Genomic DNA, 19,885 nt, shown 5'->3' on the forward strand with positions numbered 1-19,885 from the left:
ATTACGTGTCAGTCTATTATGCGCCAGATAGGCCGTTGATTCCGATTTAAACCTGCTTTTCTTTATGGATTTGCTTCCATAGCTTTTCCAAGAACAAACTACAAAGCAGCAGTTGAAGAGGCCGATTTAAAAACTGCCCCCCCCCCCACACACACCTCCTCTCACCCCCACACCGTCCCCCACCCACACAACTTACATATCACTTGTTTGTTAAAGAAGTGCCACTCACACCACCACTAAACGTCATCCATTCCCACCGCAACACATCCCTCTTACACATTGTTACATGAACATTTAAATTACTCAATAGCCAGGTTTAAAACCAACCCCTCCCACACACACCCCTTCCCCCACCACCCCCTATCAAATAACAACCGCCACTACATAAACATACATGTTATACAATATTTGAAGAGTCAGATTTAAACCTTCCCCTCACCTCCCAGCAGCACCATCACATACACGTATAAACCTCATCTACACGTAGCAAGAGAACACGAGAATCAGTTCAAAATATTGGATTATATTCAACATAAAATGGCAATTATTGTTCTTTTGTTAATCTTTTTTTTTTGTTTGTTTCTTTCAAATCTTTCCTTTTATACATTTAAAAAACTAATTGTTAACAGCTCGTAACCAATCAAAATCAATACACTCAATCAATTAACAAGAAAAATAAACAATAGGTATATCGTTATTCAATACAAAGTGGACGTTAAGGAAATATCAACATTATTTTGATCAGTAAAAAAAAATCAACAAATTCAAATGTTCGAAACAGCTTCATTATATCAGGCATTCATCGCCAACAATTGTATTTGTCATTTGTCATTTTGTCATTTAATCCTCTGTCATGCCAGTTACGTCTAGTGCATCATTTAAATGCATTAAGACATTGAAAAATAATGCATCTAAGTCGACGTGTTCTGTAAGATATATAATTTACACCGTCGATGTCAAATGTACTAACTTTAGGGAAAATGTAACTTTATTGAAGTGACAGGCAATCGCTTAATTGGAGTGTTATATAGTGTTATAAAGACGATTGTCTGACAATATTTTTGTTTATATAGGCAGGAGAGTAGCATGGGTGATGTAGTAGTATTGCTGCATGGATGGTGTAGTATTATTGCTTTTCGGAACCGCTAAACAAAATAAGTTTAGCGTGGATGGACGATTTAACCTCTGCAAACTAAAAATAAAAGAATTTTGTAAAGATAAAATGACTTCACAAGGTTAAAGGTTGGAGGTAATTTTTCTGAAGCTGTACACATGGGTATTGTTGGCTCGATACCACAGTGTCGAAGTAATTTGATCAGTAACATCTTAATCAATAACAAATGTATTTTTCTATTTTTATACCCGAAAATCACTCTTTAAAATTTATAGAGTTTGGTTGTTATTTTTTATGTGTTAAAAGCAGTTTTTTTTTAAATTTAGACTCATGTCTTACGTAAAAAGTCAAGACACATTTTATTCGTCATAAAAATAGACGGTCTTACAGTAAATTTAATACATGAGTATACTATTTACTAACACATAATGAAAAAGTACACACATACATTTGTATGCACAATGTTGATGACAAAAGGTATTGGCAGTCAAGTTGGGCATCCGATGTACACATGAATCGATGACGTAGTGCTCGCTGGTGGCTTAGTGCTGGCAAAGGTAAAGCTATACACGTCATCAGCATACTGGATTTAATTCGTTCAAACACGTTTTTTATTTGTCCAAACACGTTTCTATTTGTCTAAGAATGCTTTTTTTTGTCCCAAGTATGCTTTCCGTTTGTCCAAGCATCATTTCTATTTGTATCAATAAGCTTTGTCCAAAACTGTTTTCTACGTCAAAACATGTTTTCTGTTTTTCCAAACTAGTTTTCCATTCACCAAACCACGTTATGAAAACATCCAAACATCGTTTTTAAACATCTTGTTTGATGTAGTAAAACGTCAAAACATTGTTTGCATACGTCGTGATTCAAATATTTTAAATGATTCTTTTAAATTGATCATTAGTATGTATCTTGTTGGAGATATTATACGTATGTGTGATGTAAAACATAATGTATGATTATGTCTTATAACTAGTTAGCATTGTTCTCGCAAATACACCGAGTAAAAGTTTTAAAAAGAAATCATCGTTCATATTTTATACTTTAGTACACATCCACCCTCTTCAGATTGTGTACAAGCAACTTGTACACATATATACACATTATTGTACACGTATCTTCTATAAACGAGTAGGTTTTTTGTCCTTTTTGTACACTATTTTGTACACAATTCCTGTACAATGTTTTTTACAGTTTCGATCAGCTAAGTTAGACACTCATTCTGCCTTTCGCTCACGCATGCACGCACACATCCACACCGGCGTCTCATCACCACCACCTCCCCTGCGGCTGCATAAGGGGGTGGCTGTACCCGGGCAACACATTCATGTTGTTGACGCTCGGCACGTTCAGGTGCCCGATGGAGTTGTTGTACGAGCAGCTCATGTTCATGTTCATGTTCATCGACATGGAGTTGGCTAAAGTCGAGGCCACGCTTGAGCCCATGTGACCGTACCCTGAGCTCATGTGGTTCAGCCCGCCGTGGTTCATCCCCATGCCCATGTTGGACATACCCGACTGCATGGAGAGGTGGTGCTGGTGGTCGGGGGTCTTCAGGGACCCGCCCATGGAGGGACGCTGACAAGGGATGCCGTCTTTCACCAACACCGGCACGGCGACACGGCGAGGCGAAGGCAACGGGTTCAAATCCGCCAGACCTTTTTCTTGTCTGGACCTTTTAAGTTTATACCGGTGGTTCTGGAACCATATTTTCACCTGGACAGGTGTGAGCCGGATGATGCTGGCCAGGTGTTCCCGTTCCGGCGCCGAGAGATACCTCTGCTGCCGGAACCGCCGTTCCAGCTCGTATGTCTGGGCTTTGGAGAAGAGCACCCGCCGCTTCCGTTTCTTGGGCGGGTCGCCGTTCGCCGACTCGCCCTGGGAGTCGGCGGCGTCCTTGACCTTAGACTTGTCGTCCCCGCTCTTATCGTCGTCGTCGTCGTCATCGTCGTCGTCGTCGTCGTCGTAGCAGTCCTTGATGGGCGTGGCGGCGTTGCTGCTGCGGTTGTCGTGCTGGGAGGCGTCGCTGTGGAGCTCGTGGCTGACGGGACTGTTGCTGTTGGGGTTACTGGCCGGATGGGGGTGGGACGGCGCCATGCTGTTTAGATCTGAAAGTAAAGATACACAACGTTAGGGTTTATTTGAAGTAAGCTGTATGCTCAATTCTTTGTTACTTAAATGTTATAATCATATATATATATATATATATATATATATATATATATATATATATATATATATATATATATATATATATATATAAATTTTATTAAATTTTTAAAAATATTTTATTATTTATTTATTTATTTATTTATTTAAAGTGACGTATTTATAAAACGATTAGTAGCCTACCCTTTACTTCTAGGCTGAAATTACATATTAGAATTCCCATAGAAAGACTTAAAGTAGTTTTAAATTAATACAGAACACACTCGAAACACCAATCTTTGGTTATTATTATATGATGAGTGCTTATTTCGTCCACTACAACTAGAGCTGATAGTCTTTAAACTATCATATATATATATGCCTTTAAACAATCTGTGATATCAAGCGTGGGAGTGTTGGTCGATAAGGGCTTTAAATGTAACATTAGCGCAGATTTTCTCAGTTATTGATTTCGGCTGTAGAAATGTTGGGGGATTTAATGTTTTTTAGTTTTTTAGACGTTTTTTTTTCGTTGTTTACACTGTAACGTGAGCTTCTGGCGTTTGTGTTTTTGTAACACCAGTTGTCCTATAGCCCAGGTTACTTAACATAAAGGTAAACCATAGTTGTCCTATAGCCCAGGTTACTTAACATAAAGGTAAACAAAACACCAAATGTACTATAGCTCAGTGTACTTAACATAACGGTAAACAAAACACCAAATGTACTATAGCTCAGTTTACTTAACATAAAGGTAAACAAAACACCAGTTGTCCTATAGCTCAGTTTACTTAACATAAAGGTAAACAAAACACCAGTTGTCCTATAGCTCAGTTTACTTAACATAAAGGTAAACAAAACACCAGTTGTCCTATAGCTCAGTTTACTTAACATAAAGGTAAACAAAACACCAGTTGTCCTATAGCTCAGTTTACTTAACATAAAGGTAAACAAAACACCAGTTGTCCTATAGCTCAGTTTACTTAACATAAAGGTAAACAAAACACCAGTTGTCCTATAGCTCAGGTTACTCAACATAAAGGTAAACAAAACACCAGTTGTCCTATAGCTCAGGTTACTCAACATAAAGGTAAACAAAGCAAAGTGCTACCTAAAACTACAACAACAAATAGCCAACCCCCGTTGTAGTTAACCAAACAAATAGTCAATCAACGAGTTAATGAACCCCAAATTAAACTTACCAGCTAAGATACCCAAAGATTCAGTGAACCCCAAATTAAACTGACCAGGTAAGTTACCCAAAGATTTAGTGAACCCCAAATTAAACTGACCAGCTAAGTTACCCAAAGATTTAGTGAACCCCAAATTAAACTGACCAGCTAAGTTACCCAAAGATTTAGTGAACCCCAAATTAAACTGACCAGCTAAGTTACCCAAAGATTTAGTGAACCCCAAATTAAACTGACCAGGTAAGTTACCCAAAGATTTAGTGAACCCCAAATTAAACTGACCAGGTAAGTTACCCAAAGATTTAGTGAACCCCAAATTAAACTGACCAGGTAAGTTACCTAAAGATTTAGTGAACCCCAAATTAAACTGACCAGGTAAGTTACCCAAAGATTTAGTGAACCCCAAATTAAACTGACCAGGTAAGTTACCTAAAGATTTAGTGAACCTCAAATTAAACTGACCACGTAAGTTACCCAAAGATTTAGTGAACCCCAAATTAAACTGACCAGCTAAGTTACCCAAAGATTTAGTGAACCCAAAATTAAACTGACCAGTTAAGTTACCCAAAGATTTAGTGAACCCCAAATTAAACTGACCAGGCCAGTTACCCAAAGATTTAGTGAACCCCAAATTACTTGACCACGTAAGTTACCCAAAGATTTAGTGAACCCTAATGAATCTGACCAGGCCAGTTAACCAAAGATTTAGTGAACCCCAAATTAATTTACCAGGTAAGTCAATCAACGATTTAGAGAACCCCAAATTACTTGACCACGTAAGTTACCCAACGATTTAGTGAACCCCAAATTAAACTGACTAGAACCTTTAACCAAACACAAACGATCAATGTAGTGCATGCTCCACTTAGCCGTGTAAAATAGCTTTCGGTGCAGTCACCGATAGGATTTTTAGCGGAAATAATTTATAGAATGGCTTTTTAGAAATGCAGGCCCTAGTTCGCACACCACGTATATCTGTGTACATTAGCTTTTATTAGGGAGATCAAAGCTTACGGGTAAATGACGTCTCACGTTTTGGGGCGTTCAGACCGCACCGCTCCATTTCGTCACATATCGTTACAAATGGACGTGCCCATTGTAAAATGACGTCATACCTCAGCCTATAACCCCACTCAAAATTGAAGTTTTTTTTTTATTTAAATGATTACTTGGTATAGTATTAATATAATTCGGTCAACATTGAGAATATTCATCATTTAAAATGCATTTAAAAAAAAAGTATTTAAGAAATAAAAACCGCTAAATTTCATTTCCAGTCATTACTTTTTGAATCTGAAAAAGTATGTCGTCACACTTTCTGAACTCCCTCCCTTCGTCACACTCGACTTAGTCCTCTTTACTCCTTATGGGGCATAGGGCCTCAACCATAATCTTCCATTTAGTCCGGTACCCTCGTCATAAATCATCACATAATTGCGACCCCCCCCCCCTCCTCCCCTCTACGAGTGTGACGTCGTTTATTGATGACCCTTAACTTAAACATTTAACACAATAATAAGAGACAGGGACACGGTATCGACAACAGCAAACAGCATCACTACAGCCCACTATTCAAACAGCAATATGCCGCGATTACCCAAATGACAAGACTCCTATTTTTTTCCGATGAAAAAAAAAAACTGCGTTAAGTTGCGTCCCTTTGGCCAGCCATTGTTACTTCCCTTTATCAGTGTATCGACACACGGCTTAAAAGAGGGGGGTGGGGAGGGGAGGGAGAGCGGAGCCAACGACTGTATTCATCTGACCGCAGTGTCGTCGATCATGTTCGATCGATCTCTTTCAATCTGAACACGTGTTTGCCGTCCAGCGCGGCGCGTGACTTGGCCGGCGTTAAAGCGGCGCTGAGTAAAAATTGCGCTCAGAGTTGGTCGCGTGAGATGGCGCGTGCGTTGTGTAAGGTCAGTGAAAGAAAGAGATCTGGACGCGTTTAGTGTGAGCACATGGGGCCCTCTCATCGACAGGGCTTTTCATACACATAAACTTAGTCATATAGTAGACTTACTTTACATTAACATATATATATCTATATATATATATATATATATATATATATATATATATATATATATATATATATATATATATATATATATATATATAGCCTTTGTGTACGTGTGTGGTTATTAAGTTATTAATGGCTATGAAGAAAAGATTATAATTCTGGTATAATTCTAGTATTGAGAAAAATAATTGAGGTTTGATTTTAAAAAGATTTAGAAAAGAGAATGACTGATTTTTTTGAAAAGCCAAATCACCAACGACGGTTCATGAATATTAATGAGTCCGACGAGTTGAACGTTTAAAAAGAAAAACAGAAATGCTAATGACCAGGTCACAGGTCGAGGTTAAATGAACAGTGTCGGAATTTCTTTCTTTCAATATACATTCAACGGCCTGGTCTTTCAACTATCTAGATCTAGATGCTACTGAAGACAGTGGCGTCGCCAGGTATTGGTCATGTGAGGGGTTCAAACATTTTTCCATATGTATACAATATATATATATATATATATATATATATATATATATATATATATATATATATATATATATATATATATATATATATATATATATATATATATATATACATATATATATATATATAGGGGTCCATGGGAAGGGTTATAACCTCCTACCACCCCCACCCTTGCCTACGCCACTGACTGTAGATGTACTGGGAACCGGGCGGTGGTGGTCAGAGACTGGGACTTTATCACGTGCCTATGTCCACCTATGGTATTGATATAATACTTCATGTCTACATTACTATTTCATTACTAATGCTACTTCCAATCGCTATTCATGTAGACCAAAGACAGCCAAATGTCACCGTCTGAAGGAAGTCTTGTCGTCTGAGAGAAGATGATCCGTTTAGGCCTATTAGTTAACCAGTCTCAACATTGAGACATTTAGATGTCCACAATACTGAGGGCAAGACAGGTCTATTTGAGCGCTACCATCAACCTAGACACGTCTAGATGTCAACAATCATCAGGATAGACACGGCCAGTTAGTGTGAGTGACGTTAACAATCTGGATCCGAAACACATATCTCCCCCCCCCCCCCCCCACGCGACAAATCTCACACCCCCTCCATATAGAGTATAAAACGAATTAAAAAGACAAAATAAAAAAAAACAACTTAAAATTGCCAAATGTTTAATGTCTGTGTATGATGATTTAATACTTGGTGTTCAACAAAATCTGCCAAACGTTTAGTGCTGGCTTTTTATTCTGCTCTTGGTTTTTATCTATAATAATAGTTTCGCTGTCTGTGTATCTGACAAGAACGCTCTGTCTGACAAGAACGCTCTAGAGAAAACACAAGCAATTTAAAAACATGCACAGTAATTCGAAAAACGAAATATGACGTCGACACATTTAGCGCACAGAGTAGAAAATAATCTCAAACCCAGAGAGTGCTCAAAGTTATATGACGTCATTGATTTTCGCGTTAACATTGAATAAAAAGGAAATGTTGTCTAATCTTAATGGTTTGCGTGAAGAGTTTCTTGCATACAATTCTTCGGGTAGGGGCGAAGCCCCACCCCCCGCGTAAGAACGTCTGAGCCCCCCCACCCCCCCCCCCCCCTCGGGTAGGGGGCGGACACTGGAAAAAGTATATAATTATATTTCGTTGAATGGGACGGTAGACATGTTTTTTTTTTTTGGGGGGGGGGGTGGGGGGGGGGGGGGTGGGGGGGTGGTGTGTGTGGGGGGTGGGGGGTGGTGTGTGTGGGGGGGTGGGGTGGTTTTAGTTTAGACTTTTTCCTCCCCAGAGAGGGGTGGGGGTACTTGAAATTTTCGGGGGCGGGGGGTAGAATTTTCGGGGAAGGGGCGGACACTGGAAAAAGTATATAATTATATTTCGTTGAATGGGACGGTAGGCATGTTTTTTTTGGGGGGGGGGGGTGGAGGGGTGGGGGGGGTGGTGTGTGTGGGGGGGGCGGTGTGTGGAGGGGGTGGTGTGTGTGGGGGGTGGGGGGGTGGGGGGTGGGGGTGGGGGGTGGTGTGTGGGGTGGGGTGGGGTGGGGGTGGTGTGTGTGGGGGGGGTGGGTTGGTTTTAGTTTAGAGAAAAGAGACAGCACTATCAAGCTAGCGCCCGGTGTATCCTTCCTCAACGGGCCATTTTTCTCGTATATATATAGTTTTAAAAAAATTAGGTGTTTGGTCTTAGCACGCGAGAAAAATTGTTGTTATAGAACATGCGAGAAAAATTGTTGTTATAGAAAATGCGAGAATAATTGTTGTTGTAGAACATGCGAGAAAATTGTTGTTGTAGAACATGCGAGAAAAATTTTTGTTATAGAAAATGCGAGAAATATTGTTGTAGAACATGCGAGAAATAGTGTTGTAGAACATTCGAGAAAAATAGTTGCCATAGAACATGCGAGAAAAAATGTAGTTGTAGAACATGAGAGAAAAATAGTTGTTGAACATGGGAGAATTGATTTCATCTCGGCATTTAAAGGTATTATGTCGCCTGTAGTTCTTTACAAAACTGTCGAAATTTGAATCAGGTAGCCTAACGAGAAGTAAGCTACAACACTGAACCAAACGTGAGATGTTCCGATTCTTATTCTCAAGCTCTACCCGTTGCCCCCCCCCCCTCATACAACATAATGCTTTTCTTAAAACAATCTTACCAGATTCACATGTTTGAATGAAAAACACAAAATTAATCACAACTTTAAAAGCTAAATTAAACATGAAATTTTTGTTTTATTTGCCCGTTGTGTCCAAAAAAAATAAATATTTTTTATCCCAGTATTTTATTGAAACCAGGAACTCCGCTAATAAACTAATGTTTGTGTCAAAAAATATCCCGTTAATGCAATGTTTACATTCATTACCTTTTTAAAACGCCGACAACATTGTTTTGTTGTATTAAACTTCGCTTTCGTTTAATTTAATTAAATATTAATTGATTTGTTCTAATGTCGACAGAGCCGAAAGAGCTGTGGGAATGTATTTTAAACTAAAAAAAATTCGATCGAACATTGTTTGCAAGATTTTGTTGTTGATGTGTGTTGATGTGTTAGGTGTAAATACAGTTCGTATATTGAGAGGAAATAAAGATGATAGAAAAGTCACAAATACTAACACACATTTATAAAATACGATGAACTGTTGGTTAAACAATGTTTTGAAAAGTAAATTTATTCACACACGTTGACATTTCTAAAAAGTTAATTAAGTAAACTTTATTTTGCAAAGCTATTTAAAGGGACAGTACTCTCAAAAGATTACATCACTCCCACTTTCAAGAAGTTAATGGGGTGTACTTAATGCTATTCGTTGCTAATATGCGTTGTGTATTATAGCCCATTTACTCGCCATCAACCGACATTTATTGTATGTAGTTTTGGCGGGAACATAAGCATGACGGAGAGCCACGCGGATAGGATTAAATAATTTTTCGTGGTGTATTGAATAAGTAGTCTATTAATTTGATCTAGATACATCATTTGCTAGCAACTAGTCACTAGTGGATAGTAAAATTAAACGACCAAAACGAAAACATAGGATATGTGAAATGTAGGCCCAAACGTTTTTTAAACAAATTTCGAGTTCTAGGGAGTTCTAATATATTGTCTCGACATTTCAGTAACATGTAAAATTAACTGTAAGTCTGGTGTGTCACCATTGGACAAAGCTCGTCTAATGTGTCACCATTGGACACAGCATGTCTGGTGTGTCACCATTGGACACAGCTCGTCTGGTGTGTCACCATTGGACACAGCACGTCTGTTGTGTCACCATTGAACACAGCATGTCTGGTGTGTCACCATTGCATACTGCAAGTCTGGTGTGTCACCATTGGACACAGCATGTCTAGTGTTTCACCACTAGACACAGCATGTCTGGTTTGTCACCATTGGACACAGCATGTCTGGTGTGTCACCACTAGACACAGCATGTCTGGTGTGTCACCACTAGACACAGCATGTCTGGTGTGTCACCATTGGACACAGCACGTCTGGTGTGTCACCATTGGCCACTGCAAGTCTGGTGTCACCATTGGCAAATGACGATTGAACCACAATACAGAAAAGATATGGGACGAAGTGGAAACATACAATTAAAATGTCCAAGTTTATTTAAAGATTTAGTTTATAATCGCCAATACCGTTGTTTATATTTTATAGGTGTGGTTGGAAGTTTTTTTTTTCTTGGTTGGTATCGATTCTGTGCGCTAGTCCGGCAGAGTTAAATGATCCAATGGCGTTAAACAAGATGAGCAAATTAAACCCATTGTGCTGGTGACACTGAAACACGTGAATCGATCCTGACTATCAGGGGAAAGAACTACATCAGTAACTGCTGGATCATGGCGGGATAATCGGTGTGGGCAAACATACTCGGCCGGTGGGCGAGAGAGAACAAACACAAATACAGTTCGATTGGTGTTGTTACATGGGTCATTTTACGGGTCTGGTTGTACGGGTCATTTTACGCGAGTTTTTAGTTGGGTCATTTCACGGGTTTTGTTACATGGGTCATTTCGTGAGTCTTGATACATGGGTCATTTCATGAGTCTTTATACGTGGGTCATTTCGTGAGTCTTGATACGTGGGTAATTTCATGAGTCTTTATACGTGGGCAATTTCCTGAGTCTTGATACGTGGGTCATTTCGTGAGTCTTGATACGTGGGTAATTTCATGAGTCTTGATACGTAGGTCATTTCGTGAGTCTTGATACATGGGTTATTCGCGACACTTGTTACATGCATCATACGATGGGTAACATGGGTCTTTTCACGGGTCTTGCCACAAGGGTCAAGTACCATGCCCTACGTCACACAAATTTAATTGCTGTAACCGCGTGCCTTGCGGAAGACCCGCTGACCAAACAATTACACAATTTGATTACATCGTTTTATTACATAATTAAACAGTGTAGCGAGAAAGGAACACGGTGAAGCAATTAAATAAAAAACAAAGACTTGATAACAACTGCGTTAAAACTGGAAGTCCGTATTGAGAAGGTGAGCAGCAGTTATAATATAGTGTCAGAGGTGTGAGGTTTTACAAGCTTTTATTTTTATTGATGGGATTAGGCCGAGTGGGGCGACGGTTTGTTTTGTGTCGGTGGTATTGTGAGTGAATCTAATAATGTTTGGTGAGTGAATTAAATGATGTTTGGTGAATGAATAAAGTTTGGGTAGTGAATGAAGTTTGGTGAGTGAATATATGAAGTTTAGTGAGTGAATGAATGAAGTTTAGGGAATGAATGAAGTTTGGTGAGTGAATGAAGTTTAGGGAATGAATGAAGTTTGGTGATTTAATCAAATAATATTTGGTGAGTGAATGAATGAAGTTTGGTGAGTGAATGAAGTTTGGTGATTAAATCAAATGACGTTTGGTGAGTAAATGAAGTTTAGTGAGTGAATATATGAAGTTTAGTGAGTGAATGAATGAAGTTTAGGGAATGAATGAAGTTTGGTGATTTAATCAAATGATATTTGGTGAGTGAATGAATGAAGTTTAGGGAGTGAATGGAGTTTGATGAGTCAATAAAGTTTTGGCAGTGAATTAAGTGTGGTGATTCAATCAAATGATGTTTGCTGAGTGAATGAAGTTTAGTGAATGAATGAAGTTTAGGGAGTGAATGAAGTTTGGTGAGTGAATGAAATTTTTGGAGTGAATGAAGTTTGGTGAGTGAATGAAGTTTGGTGAGCGAATGCAGTTTGGTGAGTGAATGAAGTTTGGTGAGTGAATGAAGTTTGGTGAGTGAATGAAGTTTGGTGATTGAATGCAGTTTGGTGAGTGAATGAAGTTTGGTGAGTGAATGAAGTTTGGTGATTGAATCAAATGATGTTTTGTGAGTGAATGAAGTTTAGTGAATGAATGAAGTTTAGGGAGTGAATGAAGTTTGGTGAGTGAATGATGTTTGGTGATTGAATCAAATGATGTTTTGTGAGTGAATGAAATGAAGCTGGCGAGTGAGTATAATGACGTTTGGTAAGTCAGTAAATAAAATGAATGTTGAATTCATGTGTTAAAATTTGATGAGTGAATTAGCGAAGTTACACTGCCAGAAAAGTGTTCTGTTATGAGCCGTACACAATTGTAAATATCTAATGTACTGTTTTTAACCTTTAACTTTTACATCGTCAACAGTCAATAGTCAATTATTTACTCCCCCCACCCTCCGCAACCAGAGATTTTACAATAGAATAACTTTTCAAAAATATAAACAATCCTATGTTGCGTAACGTTACATGGGTGGGTAAAATAAAGTTTGGTGTTATGTAATATGTGCATGATTCTAAAACATTCGGTGATAATCGAAGTCGCGTATTATGGTTTAGGATATGTAGCCTAGCTATTCCTGTCAATATGTGGGTATGTTGTACATATGTCGGGCCTAATAACATATACCCGGGGCAATATTACTCCGATGTCAGGCCATATCACACAGAAATTGGGCCATGTCAAGTATATTTTTATCCACATCACACAGAAATAGGGCCGACACATAAATATTTCGACACATACATAGAAATAGGGCACTGTCACAAATATCGGGTCCTATCGTACAAAAATAAAGCCTTATTTTATTTGTGTTTATTATCCAACAAAACTTATTTTCAGAAGTGTATAGAAAAATTTTGATTCCATGAAAGTGTATTGTTTGCTTAAATTATTATGTTTTATTTTTTTATTTTACAGTTATAAAACAATTAAGTGCTCTGCTAATTAGTCTTGTAGTTGTAATATGTGTGTGAAATACGAATTACAACAAGTCATAAGTGGTAATTATATGTAATGGACACAGAGAACAATGATTAATGTAAGACTGACTTCCATATGTCTTTATGTATCCATAAATGGTCGCTTTATATTATATGTCGGATGGGTTAAATTGAGGAGTTACCTCTGTAAAATGTGTTTAGATTTTGTAAATAGAGAGTAAGAATAATTATTTTACGTAATAGCTTGCTGTACAAGTGGTAATTAGTGTGCTTGATTAAGTTTTGGAACCTGGCGATGTGGGTTTAATGATATTTTAACTATGCAGTATGTTGATGGTTTTATAATTAAGTTAAATAATATTTTGCAAATACACTGAAGTTTGAAAATATTGATAACTCGTATAAGAACTGTTGAATTTTTTTTTTAAATTAGTAAAAATTCAGAGAGTAATGAAGTTTCACGAATTAAATAAACCAAACCTCCGCGGATATCTCGAAATGTTTAAATCATTTTTGGCAAAGGAAATATTTTTCTGATGTTAATTAATGGCTATTAGCAAAGAAGAAAAAAGCCAAGTATGGGGAAAAAAATAACTTAATTTTAACTCCGTGAAAAAATGTGGTATTACAATAATCAGTTAACAGCTTACTTTGAACTAAACAATGCTCACAAGTGAATGTATCAGATAGTTTCATATTTATAATTAAAAGGTTTGTTCCCATTTATTTAGGTCTTCAAACGGACAACTTAACTGTACTAGGTTTTCTTATAGTCAACTACCCCGTATCTTTGAACATTAGCAAGGACATAAGCGAAGACGTTAATTCATTAATTTATTCATTTATCGCTAGAGATTTGGTTTATAAACTTATAACATACAATTAATCTTGGCATGTACATTTATTAGCCGGTGGGGGAGGGGAGTTTCAACTTGATGTATAATTATAATTAATATAAGATTTAAATTATATAAGCGGTATTTTTTTTATCATTGCTAAATTTTCCAAACGGTAAAACTGGTAAAAGGATACATTTTCTTTATAGGGGCTGAGGGGATATCAGCAAAGTGTGATGCCAGGGACATCTCTCCTCTCCTCCCCCACCCACCACCTTTCCTCTCAAACATAACCAGTCAGACCAATACTCTCACTGTAGTCTCACTACTGTCACACTTTTGTCTCACCACAATCATCCTGTGTATCACCATTTTCCCGCCAAATATCCACCCCACCCCCCACTACACTACGCTCAAAATACCATGATATATACAAAGTTTACCAATAATTATATAAACAACCCTGTATAGTTTACCAATTGTTATATCAACAACCGTGCAACGTTTAACAATTGTTGTGTAAACAAAACTTCTATCATGAGTCAAAGAACATCACTGAAGTTCGCCCTATCTTACTTCCATATATTAAATCATACGAGTGTATGTGTTCATACATATCTTTCTATGGCGCGTCTTTCTCTAGCTCACCAAGATGAGTTAATTATTAATGAAGATGTGATTGTTATTGAACACAAGTGACAGCTGTCGCTATACCAAGTAAGTTATTTTTTGAGCCTGAGGGACGTGTGGTAGGTGAAGTAGAGTTCACCTGTTTCAGTCACCTCGGCACTATTACCAGCCGCCTTTACTTACCATAACGTGAGTACCCGTTATTCGACCTCGAGACTTCCAGGCTAGCAAACGTATGCTCTACCATCCGATTACGCGGTCCCATCTACCAAGTTAAACGCCATTAAATTATGTTAAAAAAACATTTTTGTTTTAAACATTTTCTGTACTAAGTAAGTGCAAAGACCTTAGTGCTAAAAGTACTTAAGTCACAAAAACAACATTTTGAGAAAAATTAGTTCAAAGATTAAAATCTACTATGAAACAGTACGTTTTTATATTATTTGTTTCTTTGGAAGAGCAAATTAAATAAATTCTTCAGTATCACTATTTGTTTATAAGATAAAGTTAATCTAGAGGAATAACGATCAATGCTTGGTTTGATTTTCATAAAAATGTGACTTAAGTACTTTTAGCACTGGGCTCTTTCGTTCACTTTTTAAAGGAATTACATGCTCATAATACGAATTTATCCTGGGATTTTGTTTAACTGAATTGACACTGGCCTTTAAGAATGGCTAGTCCCCTCTACTTGCAAGGGCGTTGAAACATCAATGTTAATTTTTTTATGCCACGTCCTGTCGCAATGCCAAGTCCTTCATGTGACCATTAATGAAATTATTTATAGGAAACATCAATGATGAGTTTCGACCATTAGTCAATAAGTTTGTGTTATTATTGTTATTTGGTGTTCAAAAGCCGTTTTCCAATCATGCGATTGCGATTCTATCCCACGCGGCTACTTAGGTTTAATTATCTTGTCGCATGTTTAAAAACTCAGCTGTTTGTTATGCTGGGGTATATGTTGGTCTGGCATAGCTCATCAATGGGGGGGGGGGGGAGTAAATTAATCTAACGTCATTGATCACAATACATTTTAACACAAATATTTCGTGGTATGCTAAACTTTCCCCTTACTATTACTTACAAATGAGCTTACACAATATAGGTTGCATAGATATTTTTTGGCTAAGGGAAAAATTAATGGCTTGATATCTACCGACGGTCCTTATATTATTTTTCTACATTTGTAAAATAAAAAAAGGAAAGTTAAACATTTTAAAATAAAATATTAGTAAATTTTAAAAACTAAACACAAAGGTAGTAAATTTCAAGAACAGATTGTTACTAAATTTCGAGAAAAAGAAATGTTGCATAGATTAATGTCAAGGTATGAATGCTGTTTGAAGCGAATCAACAAATGCCGCTTTTAAGGAAAAAAAATCATGTAAACCTAACATAGGCTTAGACTTACAGTGAACAGAGAAAATGTTGCTTAAAAACTCTAAAATTGTTTGAAGTCAGTGTCGTCACTAGATCGGGTCACCCGGTACGTTACAACTGAGGGCGTCAACCCACGCGCCTCCGACAATTTAGCATTTTTGGTTTAATGTCACCCCCACCTACTATATAATTATTCTACTTACTCTTTCTCGATTTAATGGGATGACGTGTTCGAATTTCAGTAGACCCTCCCCGAGTCCACCCAGCTCTAATAGATACCTGGCTCACGTTAGGGAAAGTAAAGGCGGCTGGGTATTGTGCTGAACACTTTATCTACTTCACTTGCCCCAGTAGACCGTCAGGTTAGAAAAGGGAATTATTGTTTTTTTTCGATTAGGTGTCACCCTCTAAGAAGTGTCACCCGTTGCGAAGTGTATCCCCACCCCCGCCGAGTGAGGCTACTGAATAAAGTCATATGACTTATTCTGTATGGGAAAATGTCTTGCTGTATATAAAATATCATGCTCCTTATTTTACTCACAGTTGTACTAAATCTGTTTTGTTTTTGGATTCATCCTCATCTTTTCCTGTTCGTGCCCAAGACACATGGGACAGACGAAGTAAAGTTCATCTGTTTCAATGACCTCGGCATACAAGGGAATAGTGTGGTCGGTATTATGCCCAGCCGCCTTTTGTTTCCATAACGTAAGTCAGGTACCCACCAGAGCTGGGTGGACTCAGTGACGTCCAGGAAGACGGAGTTCGAACTGTGGTCCGAACTTTAGACCTTCGGGCTAACAGTCGAATACTCTACCATTCGACCACGCTTTTTAACAAAAAATTAATAGAAAATAAACCACCCAGTTTTAAACTAGTCAGACCATACATGTCCTGTTCTAGACCGTGATATCTCAAGACAGATCAGCCCTACTGACTTACCACATGAACAATGTGATATTCACTATTACCGGTCTCATAAAGGAAAATACAACTAACATCACCTGAGTTCTATAGCTAGAGTAACATCCCCTAAGATAATTAACACATCGCTCGGACATTCATTAAGCTTGCCTTATTTCTCCAATAATGCTTGGTTGTTGAAGGTGCAATATTAGAACAATAACTGTACCTCGGCTAACGCTGGCTTGATCTTAATTTATCGACATTTCTTTGTTTTCTAAAAACTGTTTTAATTGTTAAAAATGACATACGCAACTCTCCAAATACTAGATTCAAAACACAGTTAACGGAATGAGCATAAATGATACTATTTCTTTCATTTTAATTCTCCAATCTAAGAATACAAAAGTCTTGCAATGTTATGCCTTATGAATGTAGTCTTAACCCTAAATCTACAAATAAAATCGGTATGCTTACCCCATTTCCCAACACATAAGAACCAACATTATTCTAATTTTAGCAGTTCACATTTCAGAGAATAGAGTTTTGCGTTTAATTTTGTTAAAAGAAAGATATTATTCTTTTTGTAATATTTTTTAATAATAATTAATATCCTTTTAGTAATGCTAAAAATTGAAGTAGGCTACCTAATTTGATACGTTTGATTACGCTCCCTAGTGGGTTAAATCGGTAAAGGCTAGTAAGATTCCATGTTAACAAACTGTGTTTCCGGCGCTGTTATATTTTAGTCAATTGGTTTTGTATGAGTGTTTAAAGATGATCAGAAAGCGGTTAGGGTTTAAATTATGTGGTAGCTATGACGCGATAGTTTTTGTATGAACAGAATGTGGTAAGGGTTTAAGTTATGTGGACGTTATGACGCGACCCATGTGTGACATAGCGCCATGTTTTCTACTGAGATACTGCCTCTAAGAGAAGTGAAAACATTTTCGTGTTCTCATCTAGCTTGTAACATTCATTTACTTAATTTAAAAGTTGGTTTAAGCTCAGGTTTTAAAAGCAGTGGAGAATGTTAGATAAGTTAGAGTTTTATGGTTAGCATTATATTTCATCTTCTCGTTATTGCATATAATGAAAGGTTTAAGGCAACTGCTAATGTTAGATTAGTTAGCGTCTTGTAGTTAGGGTTCAGCTTTCGTTGTCTACTGAATTCTTGAAATGTAAATAAAACAAATGGGGGGGGGGCTTATGCACCATGTAACGGGGACGTAAAACAAAAACAACCGTTATTACAACTTGTTAATATTTATGGTTAAATCATTCGTTAATTTTATGAGTAGATACAAGAAGATATTGGCACCAATTAATGTAACCTGCAATCATATTAGTATATGTAGAGGTTTCTAGTTATGAAAGCAGATATGTTACTTAACAAAACACCAGGAAAAAAAATGTGGACTTACGGCCGTAGTGGATGTTTTCATTGTTATGCAGCCATCTTGTGTAGGGGTTGTCGGTGTCGTAGTACGAGTGCTGTAGGGCCGACACGTCGGTCTCCCGGTGCGACAGACCCCCGGGCATGGGGATGTGGAGACGCCCCTGCCGAAGGTCCAACGACCCCTCGGGGTGAGTGTGAGGCATGGGGCGCGGGTGAGGCAGCCCCTGGGGTGGGGACATGCAGGTGTTGCCGGGCGGCGAGACGAGTGCCGCTGCCGACTTGGATTCCGGCAGGTCCAGGAGGTCTTTGACGGAAAATCTGTGGCCCCTGACGGCGGCGATTTCAAACGGCGATTCCATGTCTGTCTGTTTGGGGCCGGCTAGATCACAAGACGAAACACTGGGATGTTTTATCTTTTCTTCTTCTTAAACTTCAGCAAGTACTGCTTGTGTTGGAACTCCGTTTTGTCCGGTTTAAATTTTTAAAAAATAAATTTAACTAAAATTCACTTTCTACAAAGTAATTTTTCGGCTTCCCTTCTCTCAAAGCTGAAAATACGACTCAAATTGATTATAAAATTAATTAAAATTTTAAAAATATTCAAACGTTAAAGTTTGAGTCTAGATAATATTTACCCTACATACTAATTGGCCGAAATAATTCAGTTTACCGAAGAAATATGAACATTGTCAAAGTTTGTTCAGCTCCTAAAACTTGTTCCTTCCTCCGTCTACGATCATCGACAGTCTCAGAAATCACACCGTTAACAATCACACAATCTAAAACAATCAATCCCGATCACCTATTTATATAAATCAATCGGCAGGGATTTAAACAAATCGCAACACAAATTTTAATAATGGTGATTTAAAAAAATCACGCCGAATCCTTTCTCGAAAATCCTCGCACGCGATTCTACACTATCTTTAATCCTGTTTTAATGGAATTTTTTTTTATTCGGTACCCGTTTTCTCCCACGACTGATAAATTAATCACCGCGTGTGTTGAAAAAAATGTAAATACTGATCGTCTCTCCTTCGGATATTTCGTTGAAGTAGAGAAAAAAAATCGAGGATTATCTTTTCCTTGTTTGCGATCCTGAAAATTTTTGGAGTAGCCGAAAAGTCTAAGATGACGGCATGAAAGTCTGGAGTAGTCCACTGAAGATGACGACCGAGGCACAATCACTTGAGCGCCAATCCTCCAAGTCTACCCGGTCCCGACTTAACGCTGGCTTTTCGTCAACTCTAGCGCCAGGCTTTGATTCCAGTTGACACGAGGCGTTTGTCGTCTGCCGTTTGACAGGCCGAGTCGACCAGACGAGAGAGAGAAGAAAAAAAAAACGTGGAAGGGGGTGGGGCCGAACGATTTTTTTTAGCGCGCTAGGTCTAATGTCAGTTAGGCTGGCAAATAGAAGTCTTAAAAATATTTTAGTACGATTTAATTTTTTTTACGAGGAACGTTACAAATAAATGTTATGGTTGAATGAGTTCAAGCCACGCCCACTAATCCCAGACGACCACGTCCTGTCATTGAGAAACACCAATCAGCGCATCGCA

The 19,885-nt window shown here is 38.0% G+C and overlaps 1 protein-coding gene across 1 annotated transcript; it reads right to left on the reverse strand.

The window, feature by feature from the left end:
- Positions 1-545: 545 nt before the first annotated feature.
- Positions 546-19,518, reverse strand: LOC131948116 (homeobox protein Nkx-2.2-like). The gene is made up of 2 exons (XM_059309633.1): positions 18,352-19,518; positions 546-3,225 (listed from the first exon to the last, which is right to left on the reverse strand). The coding sequence occupies exons 1-2, from the start codon at positions 18,683-18,685 to the stop codon at positions 2,387-2,389; spliced, it is 1,173 nt and encodes a 390-aa protein (XP_059165616.1). The 5' UTR covers positions 18,686-19,518; the 3' UTR covers positions 546-2,386.
- Between the last annotated feature and the right edge of the window lie 367 nt (positions 19,519-19,885).

This window comes from Physella acuta, unplaced genomic scaffold, assembly GCF_028476545.2.
Source record: "Physella acuta isolate Inbredline_101_S28 unplaced genomic scaffold, ASM2847654v3 ptg000623l, whole genome shotgun sequence".
NCBI lineage: Eukaryota > Metazoa > Mollusca > Gastropoda > Physidae > Physella > Physella acuta.

Excerpts from the sequence above, each read along its gene's own strand:
- LOC131948116 (XM_059309633.1), bottom strand. The coding sequence starts at position 18,685 with ATGGAATCGCCGTTTGAAATCGCCGCCGTCAGGGGCCACAGATTTTCC. Across the intron at positions 3,226-18,351 it reads TGAAAACATCCACTACGGCC|ATCTAAACAGCATGGCGCCG; the intron begins GTAAGTCCACAT and ends CTTTACTTTCAG.